Source organism: Drepanopeziza brunnea (assembly GCF_022702325.1).
Source record: "Drepanopeziza brunnea f. sp. 'multigermtubi' strain 214-2 chromosome Unknown ctg4, whole genome shotgun sequence".
Lineage (NCBI taxonomy): Eukaryota > Fungi > Ascomycota > Leotiomycetes > Helotiales > Drepanopezizaceae > Drepanopeziza > Drepanopeziza brunnea.
The window spans coordinates 634754-653862 of NW_027094067.1; the positions used below are offsets into that span (position 1 = coordinate 634754).

At 45.7% G+C, this 19109-nt stretch overlaps 4 protein-coding genes across 5 annotated transcripts; 1 reads left to right on the forward strand and 3 right to left on the reverse strand.

Annotated features, from left to right (window-relative positions):
• Positions 1 to 8644: 8644 nt before the first annotated feature.
• On the reverse strand, positions 8645 to 9866 carry L3040_003065 (uncharacterized protein; the record flags this gene model as incomplete). Its single annotated transcript, XM_007297339.2, has 2 exons — positions 8645 to 9640; positions 9699 to 9866. The coding sequence occupies 2 exons, from the start codon at positions 9864 to 9866 to the stop codon at positions 8645 to 8647; spliced, it is 1164 nt and encodes a 387-aa protein (XP_007297401.2).
• A 1673-nt stretch (positions 9867 to 11539) lies between these two features.
• On the forward strand, positions 11540 to 12949 carry L3040_003066 (uncharacterized protein; the record flags this gene model as incomplete). 2 transcript variants are annotated; one of them, XM_007297338.2, is made up of 3 exons in its annotated part: positions 11540 to 11885; positions 11950 to 12154; positions 12205 to 12949. In XM_007297338.2, 3 exons carry the CDS (start codon positions 11540 to 11542, stop codon positions 12947 to 12949), a joined length of 1296 nt encoding a protein of 431 aa, XP_007297400.2. The 2 variants fall into 2 exon arrangements, with proteins under 2 accessions (XP_007297400.2, XP_066012293.1); XM_066154319.1 differs by lacking the exons at positions 11540 to 11885; positions 11950 to 12154 and having other exon boundaries at positions 12248 to 12949.
• Positions 12950 to 14258: 1309 nt separating this feature from the next.
• Positions 14259 to 15828, reverse strand: L3040_003067 (uncharacterized protein; the record flags this gene model as incomplete). The annotated part of the gene is made up of 2 exons (XM_007297337.2): positions 14259 to 14876; positions 14932 to 15828. The coding sequence occupies 2 exons, from the start codon at positions 15826 to 15828 to the stop codon at positions 14259 to 14261; spliced, it is 1515 nt and encodes a 504-aa protein (XP_007297399.2).
• Positions 15829 to 16756: 928 nt separating this feature from the next.
• On the reverse strand, positions 16757 to 18798 carry L3040_003068 (uncharacterized protein; the record flags this gene model as incomplete). The annotated part of the gene is made up of 4 exons (XM_066154321.1): positions 16757 to 17925; positions 18043 to 18108; positions 18158 to 18614; positions 18766 to 18798. The coding sequence occupies 4 exons, from the start codon at positions 18796 to 18798 to the stop codon at positions 16757 to 16759; spliced, it is 1725 nt and encodes a 574-aa protein (XP_066012294.1).
• Positions 18799 to 19109: the final 311 nt, after the last annotated feature.

The following is a 19109-nucleotide window of genomic DNA, read 5'->3' on the forward strand; positions in this document are numbered from 1 at the left end:
AAGTAGGCCCGCCTAGCCAAATCTACTCGCTGCTCTATACAAGAAATCTTTTTCAATAATGCCGCTTATACTAGAATTATTTTTTGAACTTCTCGATTATAATATTAAAGCTATTCACGTTTACAATTTTTTTAAAAAAAACAATTAATAGAAATTGTGACGACCTTAAGCGATTACCTGAAGGAACTCACGGGAGCGCGGGGGTTCACATAGGAGCTCAGGAGAATCTCAAAGTAATGACTTAGAATCAACAACTACCGAGTGTAAAGGTCGAAGGTAGCTAAGGTTTATATACACGAAGATTGTTGTTGTTGTTATTGTATTTATTAACGTCGGGCGGGTATCCAAAACGCAATACTTAGACCTTAAAGACTTCTTATAAAGTACAGCGACGTGCTAAATAAAAGAATTATATATAAAGTATTATCTAATCGAAAGTAAAAACTACGTTAAAGAAAACCTTTCGTCAAATAGCTGAACACTTGTAAACCTTTTAAAAGCAATTTATAATGATGTGCGTCGAGTTTTCTCTCGACAACTATCGAATACGTATAGCTTTACGAGCGGCCTCGATCCGTATAATATAAACATCGTTCTCTTTCGTCGTAAAGCTAAAAAAGCTCGCGTTCGTAGCTCTTAAATAAAGCCGATGTGTTTGCAAAACGCTTTTTCGAAAGCGCAATACCGTGTTTTCGATCAATCGAACTAAGCTTTTCTTATTTTATCTTTTATATACGTTTTTCTTTTATCGCAAATCTTTTTAATCTTTTTAATCGATATGCCCGTCAAGTATAGATCGTAGTCAGCGTAGTATTCGAAAAGAAAGAAGAAAAAAGTTCGGAATCGCCGATAAAAGAAAATCTCTTCGAAGAGACGTCGTATATCGATGATTCAATTTCGGCTTTCTAAACTCTTTATCTCTCTTTCTACCGCAAGAAAAAGAAAGAAAAAGAGCTGAAGGTTCGTAAGGGGCACCTCGTACAAGTAAAGAATCGTAGCCCCCCATATACTACGTCGCAGGCGTAAGTATTACCCCTCGAGGGTACGGAAAACAGGGGTTTTAAAGTGGAAACTAGACTTTTGAGGCACCCTCGAGGGGTAATACTTAGGCCTGTACCGTGGTACACGAAGGTAGAAGCGCCAAGGACTCGTAAACCATGGTTCATGGGTCAAAAGAAGGGAATAAGAGAATACGAAGAATACAAAGGAAAAAAGGAGGTAGCTTGGCGTATGTAGGGATACGTCCAGGAGACCTGGCGTGACGTCACAGAAATAAATAAATACAATTCTATCACCTACGGATCTCGGTAATCGTCGGTTACCTTGAATTTAATTTGTAAAAAATCCCGAGGCACCACCAAGGCGGGATAGTAACGATATACCACTTATTAAACAACAACTATTAATATAAATCAGAATAAAAAATATTTATACGCTTAAAAAACTTTGCCTTATAAATGTAGATTAAAAATATCAAAATGCATTTATTTTTGATGATATAATACAATAAAATGTAATGAAAATATAGCTAAAAACTGTCTTAAATAATTCGAATTTACTTGTTTATTGCGAATATCTTAACAACTACTATTATATAAAAAAAAAAAACGTTATATAGATCGAAAAGAAAGGATTTAATTTATTATATTATTAAAAGTGATAATTATTAAATAAAGGTTGATAATAATGCACGTATTCTTTTGATAGGTTTGAATAAAAGTCCGATTTTCGTGTTCCTCGCTTATTTTAGTATTTACGCGGCAATTCTGATATATACTCATTAAAAAAATAAAAAAAAATATTAAAAAAATAAAATAAAAAGTACTATTTTTATTACTTTAACTCACCACAATAAAAGAATAATAACTTGTAATTAAAATTCAATTAATTGACTAATATCAAACACAATACGGTGCATTTTTTTATATAAAAATAACTATTATATGATAGTTGGTTGATTTTTTATTTATCAAAAAGGAGCAAATTTTACTGTCCCGCCTTAATGGGTGTCCCGCCTTGGTAGTGCCGACTTGCTATAGCAAGTCGGTCAATTCTTTCGAATTAAGATTTAAGGAAACCGACGATTATACTTAAGATTGAATAGAATTTGAAAACAAACGATTTAAATTATTTAAATCGTAGCTAAAATAAACCTATTTTATTCGCTTAAATCGTTTTTTATAAGAGCTCGTCTTTTCGTCAAAAGATTATTACAAAATTAAGATTGTTTCGATCGATTAAATAGTCGTTTATAAAAGTCGGTCTTTTTATGAAAAGACCGTTTTAAGACCGTCTTGTGGCCGTTCTGTGGCCGTCCTAAGGCCGTCCCCGAACTTGAAACCGTCCTCGGAAACGTAAATCAATAAACAAATAATCTTTATTTTCTTTCAATTGCATAGCCGTCTACCCTTTGCTACCCAAACCCCACCCTTCCCTCTCAGCAAACGATACAAAGCTGAACATGCGCGGGTGAACTTTTGCTTAGTCGATCGATTCCGATTATAAAAAATTTAAAGCGTTGATATATAAGCCGTGGCAGCGATACCGATAAATATCTTGGCGTCGAACTTCTTAAATTATTATTAAAACAATTTTATTTAAAAGATAATTTTTATCTATAACTAATCGTCGGTTTCCTTAAATTTTAATTCGAAAGAATTGACCGACTTGCTGTAGCAAGTCGGCATCACCAAGGCGGGACACCCAGCAAGGCGGGACAGTAAAACTTGCTCTTTTTTAATAAATAAAATATCAACCAACTGTTATATAATAATTATCTTTATATAAAAAGATGCGCCGTACTGAGTTTGATATTAATCAATTAATTGAATTTTAATTACTAGTTGTGATTCTTTTATTGTGTTGAATTAAAGTAATAAAAATAGTACTTTTGGTATATTCTTTTCGATTTTTGTAATGCGTATATATCAGAATTGCCGCGTATATATTAGAATAAGCGAGGAACACGAAAATCGGACTTTTATTTAAATCTATCAAAAAAATAAGTGCATCACTACCAACTTTTATTAAATAATTATTACCGTTAGCAATATAATATATTAAATCATTTATTTTCGATATATATGACATTTTTTGGAATTAAAGTTATAGCTATTAAGATATTTGCAATAAACAAGTAAATTTGAATTATTTGGGATAGTTTTTAATTATTTTTTTATTATATTTCAATGTATTAGATTACTATAAATGAATGGATTTTTATAATTTTAATTCACGTTTGTAAAGAAAAATTTTCTAAGCATATAAAGATTTATTTTTTATTTTTTGTAATAATAGTTGTTGTTTAATAAGTGGTATACCGTTATTGTCCCGCCTTGGTGGTGCCGACCTGGCGCAGCCAGGTCGGGATTTTTTACAAATTAAATTCAAGGTAACCGACGATATATCTTTTTCAAAATGGTCATCGAACTATTTCAATTTTTTAAAACGAGCTTATTAATAAGCCTGTTTTAAAAATATAAACGGGGACGGCTATAAGACGGCCACAGAACGGTTTCTTTCAATAGGACGGTCTTTTCGATAAACTATTCTTGAAAAGAGCTTAGTACTGAATTTAAGCGGTCCAATGGCCGTCTTTAATAAAAGAAGATCAGAGGACCATTGAAATGACCCCCTACCACCCTTTAAGGTATATCTATATCTACTTTTTTATAAAAAAAATTGATTGAGTGATTGATTGATTGACTGATTACCTACCGGTACGTATGAAGGTTTGGAGGGGGGGCGGGGTGGCGGGGTAGCGAGCGGGGTTGCTGCGGAATGGGGAATGGAGAATGGGGAATGGGGATTCTTAGCTTGGGAGCTTGGGAGCTTGCTTGGCTAGTACGTAGTAGGTTTCGATGCTGGATTTAAATCTCTTTAACAAAAAAAATTTAAAACTTAAAACTTCAAATTTGAAATTTGAAATTAAATCAGAGATTGAAATTTTTGTCTGTATAGGTACAGGTACAAGTATGTGTGATACGCTGTGATGATTCCGCTAGGGAAGATACTTACCGTAAGCAAGCATGCAAGTTGAACACGTAGAGGAATTGAGCTGAGGCTATCTATCTATCTATCTATCTATCTTCTGATGGAACCGACCGGTGCCTTATGGCTGAAACCTAGGTATAGATAGGTATAAGTATAGGTATAGGTAGCTGTGGCTGCAGCCAGTTATTTAGTTACCTACTACCGGTAGTACGTACGGTACCACGATACCGGTGCCGTATTACCGGTACTATAGTATGCAGTACAGTAGTATTGTAGTAGGTAAGTAATTGCGGAGTACGGAGTACTTACTTATTTTGGCTAGCTAAGTAGCTAGCTGGCTGGTTAGACCCTTTTATAGTACCTACTACTTGCATACTGTAAGCTCGGTAAGTAAATAGGTAGGTAGGTAGGTAGCCTTACGGGGGTAATGTTATTATAGTTGTAAGTGAGTATAATTATCTTGCGTATTACGTACCATAAAGGGTAGTAAGGGGTCATTTGAACGGTCCTCTGATCCTCTTTTATAAGAGACGGCTATTGGACCGCTTAAATTCAGTACTAAGCTCTTTTCAAGAATAGTTTATAAAAAAGACCGTCCCATTGAAAGAGACCGTTTTGTAGCCGTCCTACAGCCGTCTTCGTCTATATTTTTAAAACAAGCTTATTAATAAGCTCGTTTTAAAAAATTAAAATAGTCCGATGACCATTTTAAAGAAGATATAGTTATAGATAAAAATTATCTTTTGAATGAAAATTGTTTTAATAATAATTTAAGAAGTTCGACGCCAAGATATTTCTCGGTATCGCTGCTACGGCTTGTATATCAACGCTTTAATTTTTTTATAATCGAAATCGATCGATTTAGCAAAAGTTAACCCGCGTTCATCGGCCACCTTCTCAGCCCTTGTAAGGAGTGGGTGTAGCCGAAGATAGGAGGAGGGGGAGGAGGGTAGGGGGTGAAGGGTGTAGTAAGTGGATGATATAGTAAAGGGTAGATTAGCAAGCAATAAAAAGATTATTTGCTTACTAATTCACGTTCTCAAGGACGGTTTTAAGCTCAGGGACGGCCATAGAACGGCCATAGGACGGCTATGGGACGGCCATAGGACGGTCTTAAACGCTCGAAGACGGTCTTAAGACGGTTTTTATACGAAAAGACGAGTATTTAAAAAAAACCATTTAATTAAATAAAATAGTTTTATTTTAGCTACGATTTAAATAATTTAAATCGTTTGTTTTCAGATTATATCCAATCTTAAGTATAGGCCTAGGGTGATCCACCAGCCATGCCAACTTATTAAAATCGTCCCTAAAAGAGATGGTTATCGGACGATCAGCTGACCGTTTAAATGCTCCTGCATTCCCTTTTAAGGTATAGTTGTATATATAAGTTTTTTTTTATACGACGTAAGTGTAATTATCTTTTTATACGACGTGAGTATTAGTATGATTTAGGTATTTAAGCGACGTGCCGTACCGCGCGTGCCGTACCGCGCGTATCGTACTGTACTACGTACTACGTATGTACTACTGTACTACTAAGTATACCTACCGGGTGTGGCTTTGATTGCTTGCTTGCTTGCTTGCTTTTGCTTGCTTGTTACGTGCCTGGTAAGGGTTTGAACTATTGAACTAGTACGTGAGTAGTAAGTACTGTATTACTATATTGAATGTTAAATACAGAAAAGTCTATTTATGTTTATCTTTAGATAGTAGTATCATATTCAAGTACTATTTATCTATCTATCTATCTATATATATGCTGTATATATACGCACCCTACGGCAAAGAGCTAAAACCCGACTTCAAGATCGCCGCACGCGCTGCTACTACCGTAGTATTTGACTTCCAGCAGCACTTGCACTTGCCATTCCAGTAGTAAAGACGTACGTACGTACAACACCAGGGAAGTCCCGTCCTTCATCCAATCGTAACTCTCCCGTCGCATCGCATACGACAGTAGTACTTTCGACCCGCGAGCTTCCCTTAGTGGGAATACTACTACTACAGTATCTTGATTTTCAGGCGCACCGATCGGTTACCAAGCAGAGATCAAGGAGGGGAAGCCGGGGGGAAGGGGGAGGTGGAGATCATGGACGGCCCGGGGCCGCGCGAAATAGCGGGTGCGATGTCGGGCTGGGCATCTCGACTCCAGGAAGTACAGAGGTATAAGTTTCTCGAGAGCCGCTCTTCGCTGGCGAAATCACTGGAGGGTGCGAGATTTGGACGGGATGCATCCTATGCGACTGGCGTGCCTGCCTACCTAGGTAGGTATGCTAGAAACTTAGCAAATTGGGGCGCGAGGGGCGCGCGAGGCTGTTGACTTTGTGAGATTGATTGATGCACTGTTTGTCGACTTGATTGGTGAAGGGAGTAGTATAGAATATTAGCTGTGGCCCGAGCATAGTTTCGAGATCGATTAGCCTTCTGCGCGGTCAACGCACTTAATCAGTCGATTAATAGAGAGAATAAACGTTGTTGGCCGCCTAGCGCGCTATCCTGTAAAGTTTTGACGGTAGGTAGTACGTAGGATCTCTCTATCCCCATATCCCTATATCTCAAAAACCTATCTGAAACGTAGTTGTAGTGGTACTAGTAGTAAATCCTGCTTAGTAAATAAAGTCCAAAGCCGAAAGTATAACACAAAGTAAAATCCACGCATCTTTACGTACTACTACGTGCGTACCTTCCTAACCAATAAGTAACCCAAAACGTTAAATCCACCTACTGCTCCCCCTCCCCCATGAACACATGCGCAAAAGTCTAATCTCGCAAGGGCTCTCACCAGAGCCTAAACCAATCAATCAACTTACGCCTATAGTACTTAAGGAATCCTCTTTGAAAGGTTATCTCGAAGCCAGTATATAGCCTATACAGTGGAGCCAACAAGGCTGTGAGCCATTCAGAAACCACCGTTCGACGACCTTCGGGGCAAATTATACTTTGCACATGTACTTATTCATGGGAGGGGACAGTGAGATCGAGGCTTACCTACCCTACCCTACCCTACCCTACCTTACGTACCTTACCAACTCTAAGAATTCAATAAGTACTAAGTATACGCGGGCCGCGAGCCGCGCGCGAGCCGCGAGCCAGCACGAAATTACCAAGACGCGCCAGCCGGGAAACTCAATCTTCACTTCACTTCACTTCACTTTTCTTTTCTTTTCATTTGAATTCTCGTCCCCTCCTCTACTGCAAAAAGAATCATCTAAATATAGAATCGGCCCTCCACTCCGCACTCCGTGCATGCAGTCAAGGTTTTTCGCCAACTAAGCGAAGTTATTGCCGTTGTCGTATTTACCAACGTCGGGCGGGTGGCAGGCCGCATTAGGACCTCTTGTAAGGAAGGTACGGCGACGTGCCAAGGACAGGAATTATACGTATGTACCGGTAGAGTACTATCTAATCGAGAGTAAAAAATTATATTGAGGAAGAGATCTTTTTTGGATAGCTTCGGGTTTTTGATGTCGCGGTATCGCATGATTCTTGGGAACTGTTTAGAGGCATTTCAGGTTGGTATAGTGCAGCTGTTATCGATTGTGCCTTTTCTTGACGGGTAAGATGGATCGCAGGAAAGATATATCTTCGTTTTTTTTTTAAAAAAAAAAAGGGGTGGAAGAAAGTAATAGCGTTGAAAACGTATATCGATATCGATTATCAAGATAAATTCAAGCCGGACCGGAGGCAGCTAAGTAGCTTTTTCAAAAGCCCAATCTCGTAAACCGTCTTAAACCCCTTTCCATCTCTTTCACCTCGTTCTCTTTTATCGCAAATCCTTTTAGTATTCTCAATCGGTATGCTCGTTAAGTATAGATCGTAGTCGGCGTAGTGGTCGAGGTAGAGGCCTGGTCGAGGTAAAAGAAAGCTCGTTCGGATCGCTAGTAAAGAGAAGTGTATTTGAAAGGCTACTTTGATTCAATTTCGGCTGTTCAAAGTCCTTTGGCCGCAAGAAAGAGAGCTGGAGGTTCGTAAGGGGCACCTCGTACAGGTGAAGAACCGTAGCCCCCACAAGTAAGTGAAGTAGGTGTTTGAACGGACAGTTCCAAGAGTTGATGGTTGATGATTGATGATTGATGATTGTTAAAACTACTACTTATTTACCGATTTGCTGCATATTTATTATGTACCTAATGTCGCTACCTAGGTATGCTCTCAATAGGACTCTAGGAAATATTCTGATTAGTCCGTAGGTAGGCTATCTAGATGGTTGAACGGACAATTTCAAGAGTTGATGGTTGATAATTGATGATTGTTAAAACTACTACTAATTTATCAATTTGCTGCGTTCTATTGTGTACTCAATATCGCTACCTAGGTACGCTTTCAATAGGACTCTAGGAGATAGTCTAATTGCTCCGTAGGTAGGCTATCTCATTTGATCGCTACTCTGGCAAACTTGTGGAAATCGGGAAATGGGCATAATGTCTGGGTATCTATCTCCATGCATCGGAGAGTCTTTGATATCTTTCCAGGTTCCAATGCCGTACGAACACAGGCTCGCGAGGCCTAGTGACCGTTTGTAGAGGTACGAAACCGTAACCTAGACATCGCACATGGAAACATGACCCAGACTTCATATCAGGTAAACAAAATACTGATCATGAATAGGTACGTACCGTCGAGCTAACCAACTATTTCCAACCTCACCTTACATAGTATCTCTTAAGAAAGTTATCTCGGTGCCAAGAAACCCAACATAGAGTCCAAACAACAATGCCCCAAGCCATCTTCTTGCTCCGAACCAAGTAGTCAACACAAGAATCAGGGAACAGCCCCAAACGCTCCAAACTTCAAAGGCCCCGAGGCTGTCCGTCTGCAGACCATTCCCGGCCTTGGGTCCTCCTTCATCAGCATCGCCACTACCCTGTCTGGTGACGAATATGATGCCAACGCACAGGGTCAGTAGGAATATGTTAGAGCCTGCTGTGGTTGCCGTCATGATGGTGGTACGGCGTTGCCAGGTACTGTAAATCGAAACAATCTTCTCGGGTATCGTGGTTGAGACGGCAACCAGGGTGACTCCGATCAGGGTATTGGATATGTGGAAGCAGGCTGCAAGAGCACCGGCCGCATGTGCAAGCACATACGCTGCAATGCAGAGCGCAACGAGTCCGACCAGAGCGAGGAGGGCATGAACGCTCGTCGTTGCCGGCTCCAGAGGCTGGGCTGGGGCGACAGGCGGAAAGTAATCCTCGGATACTGGAAGTAGGGCCGATGCCTCATTCGGGTGGCATTGGAGCACCGACGGGAATATAGCAACATGCAGTTGTTGATGTTCGGTTGGCGTGTGCGATACCATCGGTGAGTCCGCCGCGAGCTCCTCCACGTCTTCGGGCTCGGGATCCAGGATCCCGTCATAGATCGCCGAGCAGATCGAAAAGACATAGACGGCGAAGCCGACGATGAAGAAGATTCCTCCCGTCAAGTCCAGCTGCTGCGTGAACGCCAGCAGGGTGAAGATTGTCGATACGGCAAACAGCGCCCCGGAGTATATCTTCGCGCCGAGGTCGAATCGGATCGGGTCTGCGTTGAAGAGGATCCCCAGAGCGAGGACGCCCATGACATTCGAGACGCAGCACCCCACAACACTTCCCAGGCCGAGAGAGGGTCGACGCTGGACGATTGAGGCGACGACTACGGCGAGCTGGTGCTGTTAGCGATTGTTTGCAGCAAGACGGCTTCCCAGGACGAATCTGCCATACCTCTTCCCATTCTGCCCCTATGGTCAGCAGAGCCACCAATGTCCCGGGTGCGCCGCATCGTTGTGCAACTATAGCCACGTTATTCGTGAAGAGGCTGGCGCCTCTCTGGAGGAGGTAGACGGACGCGATGAAAGCGCAGCCGTTCAAGACTACGCCATCCAAATCCATGATGATGGAGATGCATCATCATGTTCATTGTTTACACCCGCCGATGTTCTGTATTGGGGCATCTTGGGTCAGTCCTTCTTTCCGCGTCTGCTTTCGTTGAGTATAGGAAGGTTCGAAGACTTTCTGAGGGTAGGAACATCGACTACGAGACTCGTACTTGTCTTCTCGATCGGCGTCATTGGCCGAGTCGATATCAAAAACTTGGACTCCTACATGCAACTGCAGGGCTAGGGAGGTGCAAGAGAGCCGTCTGATTCAAATGTTTCTCTCATGTCGTTGCGTCGAGCAACTATATCCGAATAGCTGCATTTTGCATGGCTCGTTCTGCTAGCCTTTACCCCGCGCGCTGTTCTTTGACAGAATGATCCCTTTATAAATTTGTTCTCGCACTCACAGACAATCGTCGGAGCGAATATAGTCTCACGCTTGCCAGTGCACGATGTGTAGAAAGTCATGCCGATCAGTCGTCTTGTCTCTAATTTTCATACCGTCGAGGACTCCTGATCTGAATCGATTTTCAATTCTACCCTCGTGGAATGCATTTCCTGCTGTCGTGTTTGCCCACTCCGTGCCTGGCGTCCTTTCTTTAATGTATGAATGCGGTCCGTGGGTTTCTTGAATGCCGGCGCCGACTCGGAACTGTTGTCGGCACTCCATATGAGAAGTTTAAAGTCAGCGGCAGATGCGACGCCAAAAAGCCACAGAGTCCCCGTGGCTTTGATCATAGCGATTCTTGCAAAGTGGTTGGTTCTAGTGTTTCTCTGTTCCCCAATCGCGCTCGGTGCCATGGCCCTGGCTACGCACCACCTGGAACTAGTGACGGAGCGGGGAATTGAAAAGGGCCTATGACGACTTCGGGCCATGCCGGTGTTGTTCTAGGGATCTTAACGTTGTTGTCCCTGGACCCTCGGATGCATATGGCCTGTCTGTCTGTCGTTATTGTTAAGCTTCGCCTAATGCTTGTTTACTTCGTTTCGCGCAACCAACCGAAGTCCCATCTTTTTGCAACCTCAAACCAAAAAGCTCACATTCTCCACGGCGGTGAATTAGTCTATTTTCTACATATGTACCACTCAATCCCATCGAGATAATTGTCAAGAGTTCCAAATGGGTTCTAACACCAGGTACTGATCTACAGCACCGAGGCGTCCGAGGTCCCGCACTTCTTCTTTGTTGACCATTGTCTCTGCGGAGACCCCCAGCCTAGCAAAGCTTTCGGGCTTAATTTTGTGTCTAGCGAATTAATAGTGCTCACCTGCAGCCAATCCAAGCCTGCTGATTCCCATCTTCGCGCCCTAGCTCTGTGTCAGTGGTGCCTTGGATGTGAATTAGCAACAGATATACTTCGTAGCTAAAAGCCTCTACCTTCTGGCTTGCTTGGACGGAGCAAGAGTCATTGAGATCTGGATCCTTTCAGTTGGCAGACCTGGGCAGTCGACCCTTTTTCTGAAGTTGTTTAGATGCCCTTTCCGGAGGACTTGCTCCACTTTCAACGAGACCTATGCAAAGTATCTCGTCATGCCACTTGGTAGAATCGGTAGATTCATATGCACCAAATTTTTGAGGGGTGCGGTCCATGGCTCACAGAGACGTAATAAGATCGGCGTCCCTGCGCGATACTTCACATTGGCACTTATCTCTCACATAAAAACTCCATTCAACTTTTTTTCAAGATGAGATACTCATCTGCCATTCTCGGCGTATTCGCCTTTTGCGCCTCCGAAGTCGTCGCTTTCCCAGCGGCTGCTATAGAGTATGCTGCCAGAGCAGAGACAGATAATTTTGCTCGTGGAGATATCGAGTCCGCTCTCACAAAGCTCAAGGCAAACCGCCGCGCTCCAGGATTTGATGCCGCAGCGCAATATGTCTCAACCCATGGTCAATACGAATTTGTCGCTCCCAACAGCCCAAATACCTACACTGGGGACCAACGTGGACCTTGCCCCGGTCTGAACGCGATGGCAAATCACGGATACATTCCTCACAACGGTGTCGCAACTATTCAGCAATTCATCGACGGTACCTACACAGGCAAGTCCCTCTGCAGCCGAGCTTGATGAGTTCCGGACTGACAGTTGGCTAGTTTTTGGTATGGGCAAAGATCTCGGTGCCTTCCTTTCTATCTACGGTTCTCTGGCCGACGGTGATCTCACCAGATGGTCCATTGGAGGCCCAACACCAAATGTACCGAATGTACTCGGCCTTCTCGGCACACCTACAGGACTCTCTGGCTCTCACAACAAGTACGAGACCGATGCTAGTCCGACTCGTCCAGATCTTTACCAATAGTCAGTCCCCATCTGATATCTGCATTCACACCTTACTAACATGGTGATAGTAATTGTAACACCTACAAGGTCATCATCAGCCAGTTCCAAGAGATGTTTGACACACAACCAGACGCTGCAACTGCCAACTACGACCTCTCGGTCCTGACCCCATTCCGCTCGAAGCGATTCGACCAATCCATCAACAACAACCCCTTCTTCTTCAACGCCCCCTTCGCCGGCATCGCCGTGCAGCCCGCCGGCTACGCCTTCATCTACCGCTTCATGGCAAACAAGTCAGCCGAGCACCCCGAGGGCCTCCTGAACCAGGAAGTCCTCAAGTCCTTCTTCGCCATCAGCGGCGCAAGCGGCCACTTCCAGTGGACCGAGGGCCACGAGCGCATCCCCGAGAACTGGTACAAGCGCGCCGTCGGCGACGAGTACACCCTCCCCTTCTTCGTCGCCGACGTCGTGGCTGCCGCCCTCGCCTTCCCCAAGTTCGTCAGCGTCGGTGGCAACACCGGCACGGTCAACTCCTTCGCCGGCGTCGACCTGGCAAATCTGACCGGCGGCGTCTTCAACAGCGCGACGCTCCTCCAGGGTAACAACCTGGCGTGCTTCATCTTCCAGGGCGTCATCCAGTTCTTGCCTGACGCCTTCCAGGGTGTCGTCACGGGGATTCTGGGGACGGCGCTCGACGGCCTGGTTGCTCAGGTGGATGGCATTCTGGCGCCGCTCAACTGCCCCATACTGAACGAGGTCAACATGGACCAGCTTGTGGGGTATCCTGGTGCCAAGGTTCCCAATACCGTTTGAAGTGGGAGAGGTGACGATCTCGGCGGTTGTGAAAGAAGGGGGAAGACATTGGTTTCTTGTATATAATCACGGCTGCATTGGATTGGAAGTGGGGTGCTTGAAAGATAAGTGTTTATGTAGATATATATATTATGTAATTTATGAGTATCATGTTAGGCTTTTGAGTAGATGATACTATCATCATCAACCAAGAGATCAGCCCATTTCCTTCCCATGTATCCGTTTCACTGCTGCTTGTGTGTAGAATCTCAACCTTCCCTCCTTCTTTCCTTCTTTCCTTGTCCGCAGACTTTTCGCGGTGACTGAATGAGTGAGTATGCTTGTCGAGATGAAGATGCGAGAGGGAGAGGGAGAGGGAGGTGGTGATGGGTTGTATTTGTTGATAGTGCTTGTCTTGCTTGCTTACTTGCTTGTCATACATGCGTGAAGATGGTTCTGCAGCCAGGGCCTCGCTACGGGGCATTCCTTTTGCCACATACTGCATACTCTACACGAGAGATACCGGTACTTGACTGCGTGTGATCAGTGGAAGATATTAGGCTATAGACCATAGACCGTAGACCGTAGACCATCGGAAGGAAGTGCTGCTCGATAGTGCTGCTCGATAGCGTTGTATTAAATGGTGTCAAGAGACAATATTCGCATCGCAAGCCATCTTGTTTGAAAGGAGATGAGATGAGGGAGAATATCCATGGAAGACAAAGTGGCGAGGAGGGGGCGTGGGTGATCAAGGAATCGATTGTATAGAGAAGAGAAAGAGAAAGGGGATATTTACTTTACTGTACTGGAGTGATGAATGGCTGGAGTACCCAAGCGACGGCCAATCTGTTATCTGAGAGCGACGCTTTCTCGTCTAGTGTGCCGGAGAGACGACAAAATAGTCTCTCAATATTATTTCCTACAAGCCTGGAGACATTGGCTGCGGCGTGCAACAAGATACGCGGACCTCATGTTTGAATCATCTCTCATATCATGGATTCATTGTATAGAGCTAAAAGACATGGAGCCCGGCAAGTCTCATCATTGCTAGCTACCAAGTCGAACTCCAGAACACCAGTGTTGCCTGAGGCAGCCCATCTGATTCAGATAAAGCAAAGCAAATCAGAGGCAATCAACATACAATAGGGGTCATACCCTATGCGTAAAGCCACAGAAAAGGGCGAGGGGCAAAAAGCTAGTTATGCAGCCACTCACACATCAACGCGAAATCGAAGTAGCCAGCTGACTCCCAACTCCATGGCAAGAATACAAAAGACCCAAGCTTTTGTAAGAGCCACACATCGCCACTGGACGAGTGTACATAAACTTGTTAAATGAGGGAGCCATTAACAGCAACGCCATTCTCCTCCGTCTTCTCCCCACGCTCGTCGTAGACCGCATGACTGAAACTATCAAAATCACCATTGTCGACCAACCAATCTAGATCCTCATCGTCGGGACCCAGCTTGGCCATCAAACCGTTGCCGGCTTTGGGATAAGGTGGACTGTTGGGCGTGCTTTCTCTGCTTTCGGAATCCGCAACGGGTTCGGTGGTTTGGGTAGCGAAATTAGGCGGTGCCGACGAAGCATGGGCATAAGAAGATGCCTGGAGATGATGTGGTGGAGGTGAAGGCGTTGCTGCGACCCAACCTGGTTGGCCGGGTTGGAGTTTGCGGATAAAGTTTATAGTGGCATTGGGGTTCCCTTCGGCGCGCTTGAAGAGACCGGCGGAAGAGGCTGCAGATGGCGGAAACGGTTGTTGGGCGTGCATATTTGTGCGGGACACCGGCGCGTTAGTTTGGCGAGAGGCCGGAATGTATGCTTGTGCTTGCATGAGTTGGCCACTTGGAGTTGGTGGGAAGATGGGGAGATTAGGATGGAGCACCGTAGCCTGCAACAGAAGAGTGACCAGCTGTGGGTGAGGAAGGGAGCTCAGGTAGGCTCTTTTCTATCCAACGTCAGACTAGCCCGGAATGAACCAACTTAGACTTGGGGTTGCATACCTCTTCAGAACTGCGTCCTTGCCAGCTAACTCCAGGAATGGTCTCATACCCAGATTTGATGCCTTTCTTCCGGCTACAATCAGCGCAGAACCACGACGAGGACTCGTCCTTGACCGCCTCTTCAGAGACTTTTGGATCGTGACATTGTTGATGCCATCCCAAATTACAACCATCACAGAAGACAATCATGTTGTTCTGAGGGCTGTGGCCTCGTTGACACACCTTGCACAGCGCCTGATCCTGGTTGCGCCTAGAGGGAGCCCTCCTCTTAGTAGCAGTCTCATAGGCCGCTGGAATGAACTGCGCAGGCTTGTTGACTTGTCTACCAGACTGGGTGATCTTTGGCAACTCTGGCATGCTGCCCTCTTCATCATCTGAGTCGGAATCTCCTCCAAGCTTCGACATATTGTCATCCGACTCCTCCTCCTCATCTTCCTCACTGGTCGAGTGCTGTCGTCTCTTTCTCTTTGTTCCTGCACGACCCTTGGGTGTTGGCTTTGCCTTTCCTCCACTTGCCGACCCACCGGGAGTGCTCGATGGTGTAGCAGACTTGGGTTTTCTACCCGAGCCCATCTTTCGAGGGATAGGAATTCGTTCTTTGGCAGTGCCCGTCTGGAATGGCTTTTGGCGCCCGCCAGGATTCGCGATGGGGGGTAGCTCCACGTTCATCGAGGTCTTCATGCCTTGGAGGATACTGCGGCGCATGTCGTCGTAGCCAGGAGGGGTGCCATTGATGCCAATCGAGGCGAGGGTCGATACTGTGCCCGAGTTGATGCGCTTGAGGATCATTTCCGTGGCGGCAGAAAACTGTGGAACATACTTAGGAATAGAATCGGATGCATCGTTGCTCATGCTGCCAGGCGCTGCTGGGGTTTTGGAGGGGTCGTTAGATGCCATGATGGGCGATTTCCTTGATCTTGGGCTTCAAGAGCAGAATGCGCCGGAGGATACGGCGGTCTCGACGGCTTCCAGGCGCGATTTACGCGCTGCTACTGAAAAAGTATGCACTGTATGAAACCTGATGCGACTAAGACCGAGCTATAATTGAGCTGTCGTTGAGGGGGTCGTCCGTCGATGTTGACATCGGTTGAGGAACGCGGTGGGCGTGATATTGAGTCTCAATCGGACTTTACTGCTAGCTCGAAAGTTTCGCCTGGGGTCGAGAAGATTCCGCGGGTCGGATCCTGATGAGAATATCTGGCTCAGAGATCGATTTGGGCATCCAAAGGCGCGCAAATGATATTTTACGCTAGACTCACGTGAATGATACACACGTGACAGCCAACCCACCCATTACCTGGCAAAATTTATTCTCAAGCTTAAATGTACATTCCAACATTCCCAGGGCCCTTACTTATGGGGATCGGTAAAGCAGAATACCGGTAAGTCCAGTTACATGAAAACTGCGCTTCCTAAAGTCTGTGAAATACCAAAAGCTCCATCACCAATCAATACGAAATCTAGAGTGCCTTGTGATTATCAATTTCCTTTAATCAAGATACATCCGAGTGCTCAGTGAAAAGCACATAATCGTATCCCATTTCCCACATTTTCATAATAACATTAGTGAGTGATTTTATTACCCTGTTTAATTTTATGTGACACCGGAAAGTATCCTCTAACAATTAGAGAAAGCCTGTCGTTGAATTCCAAGTCACCCATTCTTCATTGACCATCTGCTCACGGGTATCTCCACTGTCAGTTCACTGCAACCCATCTCCAGCCAGTTTTGAGGCTCTTTTTTAATCTCCAACGAGCCTGCCAGAAACGCTAGGAGGCTTTAGAAGAATCGCGGGATACCCGGTCTCTATCTCATGGTCGGCCGTCAGAATTCCTTATAAAACCAATCATGCTTGGCCAGCTCAGCAGCAGACTCCCTGTTCTCTGGCCTAAACTGCATCGCCTTTCTCAACAGGTTCTCCAGCGCAAGTGCTTCGACAACAGTAATGACTGTTCCAGACGGTTCGAGGAGCTCCCCATTGATGACAGGCTCGGCGACATCGTTACGATGTGGCTGGCGCTCCTCCTTACCATCCATAATCCCAAGAGCCGACCCGATCGTTGCTCCCAGATTACGGGCAGGACCCGTGGGAATTCCTTCAGACGAGATGCTCTTCTCCCCGCTTTTCGCATTCGACGACCCCGAACCATCTCCACTTTTCGAATTGGATAATCCTGAATTAGCATTGCCACTCTTCTGGTTTGGCGACCCTGGAGCATCTCCGCTTTTGCTCTTGTTCGTTGAACCCGTGCCGGAATTCTTTTTCTCGTGGTGGGAGGACTCGGGGCTGCGTTTGTCCAGATCGGCAACTATGCCTTCCGCTTCGCTGGTGGTCAGTTCTTCGACAAGGGCTACTAGACCATCGGTAGTATTCAGATGCTTTTCTGAGGAGGAATGCTTTCTTTTCAGGCTCTCGTGCTCGATCACGTTGTCTTCCCCGAAGCCTAGATCTCTAAAAGTTGGGTGGGAGGTCTCTGGGTTTCCGTCGTGGATACCAATCTTCATAATTTCTTGGAAAAGTGTCCCGGCCACGATGTCCACGAGCTGTCCACCAGACTGTATTTCAACATCGTACCAGGTCCGGCCTGCCTCCCATTTGTCCCACCACATGGCAGGCAGCTTCCCCATGATCTTGACAGTGGTGACCAACATCTGGTCTCGCGTAGGGGACCCTCGATATTGAAACAAGCACGAGCCTGTGCGGATCTCGAAAATGGTGCACCCTAACGCCCAGATATCGGAGCTGATACTCCTTGGACCTTTGAAGTTGAATTCTGGCGCACGATAGTTCTTCGGAGTCCCGATATCAGTTGAGGACTGCTCTTCCATGAAAGCAATGCCGAAATCGATGATGATCACCTGGCCAGAGAGCCACCGAGAATCTACGAGCTTCATATTGATAGCCGTGACTGTGTATTCTGGGCCTGTGTACCCGTGCGCTTGTGAAGAGGCTCTATGCAGGGCTTGCGTCTGTGGCTTGCCCAACCTCTCGTCTACACAATGGGAGATCAGAACTTGTCATGATATGGATGTGTCTTGAGGCAATGGGAAAACGTGATTTTCCAGAGCATTCCAAGATATTCAATAGAATAAGGCTCCGTCATACGTACGAATTTCATCAACGCTCCACTCGTCGATGTTAGCGAGTTGGAGTAAGATATTCGCAGCAGTGAAGTCTGAGCACTGATTAGCTCTTAAATCGCATACCAAACGCAAAAAACACACCTCCGTGAACAATACCAGTGGAATGTATATACGCCAGCCCCTCCGCCGCCTGCAACGCAACCTTCCTCGCCACCACCCCTTTCAGCCTCCTCGTTCCACTCGCGAAACCCGGACAATTATTGAACTGCTTAATACTCGGTCCGCCCACCTCACTGACCACACACAAATGCCGCCCATTCGGGCCATCAATCCAGAAGTGGTCCAGCAAGCTCATCACATAGGCCTTCCCCTTGTGGTCCTCACTCTTCTTCAACCTCCTCAGTATTTCAACCTCGGGACAGTCGCGCGAGAGACGCGCAGCTAGGATCTTGAGCGCGACGTAGCGTTTGCGCACCGTATCTCGGCCAAGCCAGACGGTCGCGAAGCCCCCGTGACCGAGCTTGTGGATGACGATGTACCGGCCCTTTTTGAAGACGTCGTCAAGGTGCACGGGGTGGAAGCCACCGGGGCGGTAGTTCTGTCACATCCGGACCTCATGTCAGCGTGGATTCTTCCGTACATGTCGAGAGTAGAGAAGTTGGCTTTCTCGGGGGTAGAAGTCACGTAAGTCGCTTTTGAGGGATAACTGATCAGGTGGGGGGGGGGATATTTCGGGAAGGCAGACTTGCCAGCGTCTCTACGCGCGGTGGTCGGGTCGCCATGATAGATGATGGTGTTGGTTTTTGAGATAGGAGCTCGCCGGGTTATGGGGAGGGAGCATTTTCGGGTGATACAGAGTGGTGAAGAATTCCGCCACGGAGTGGGATGAGTGTCCATGTTTGTTTGCCATGACTCAGCGACCGATCGCCGATTCGATCAAGAACCTTGCTTTTGATTTTTGTGTGAAATCTGGATGGAAAGAAAGTCTGGAATCTTGTTTTTGATGCACCTGGAGCCATTTGATTCGCGCTTGCTGCTCAGTGGAGTCAACAGGCTATCGTCGCGAACAAAAATACTTGACCCCAATAGGAAA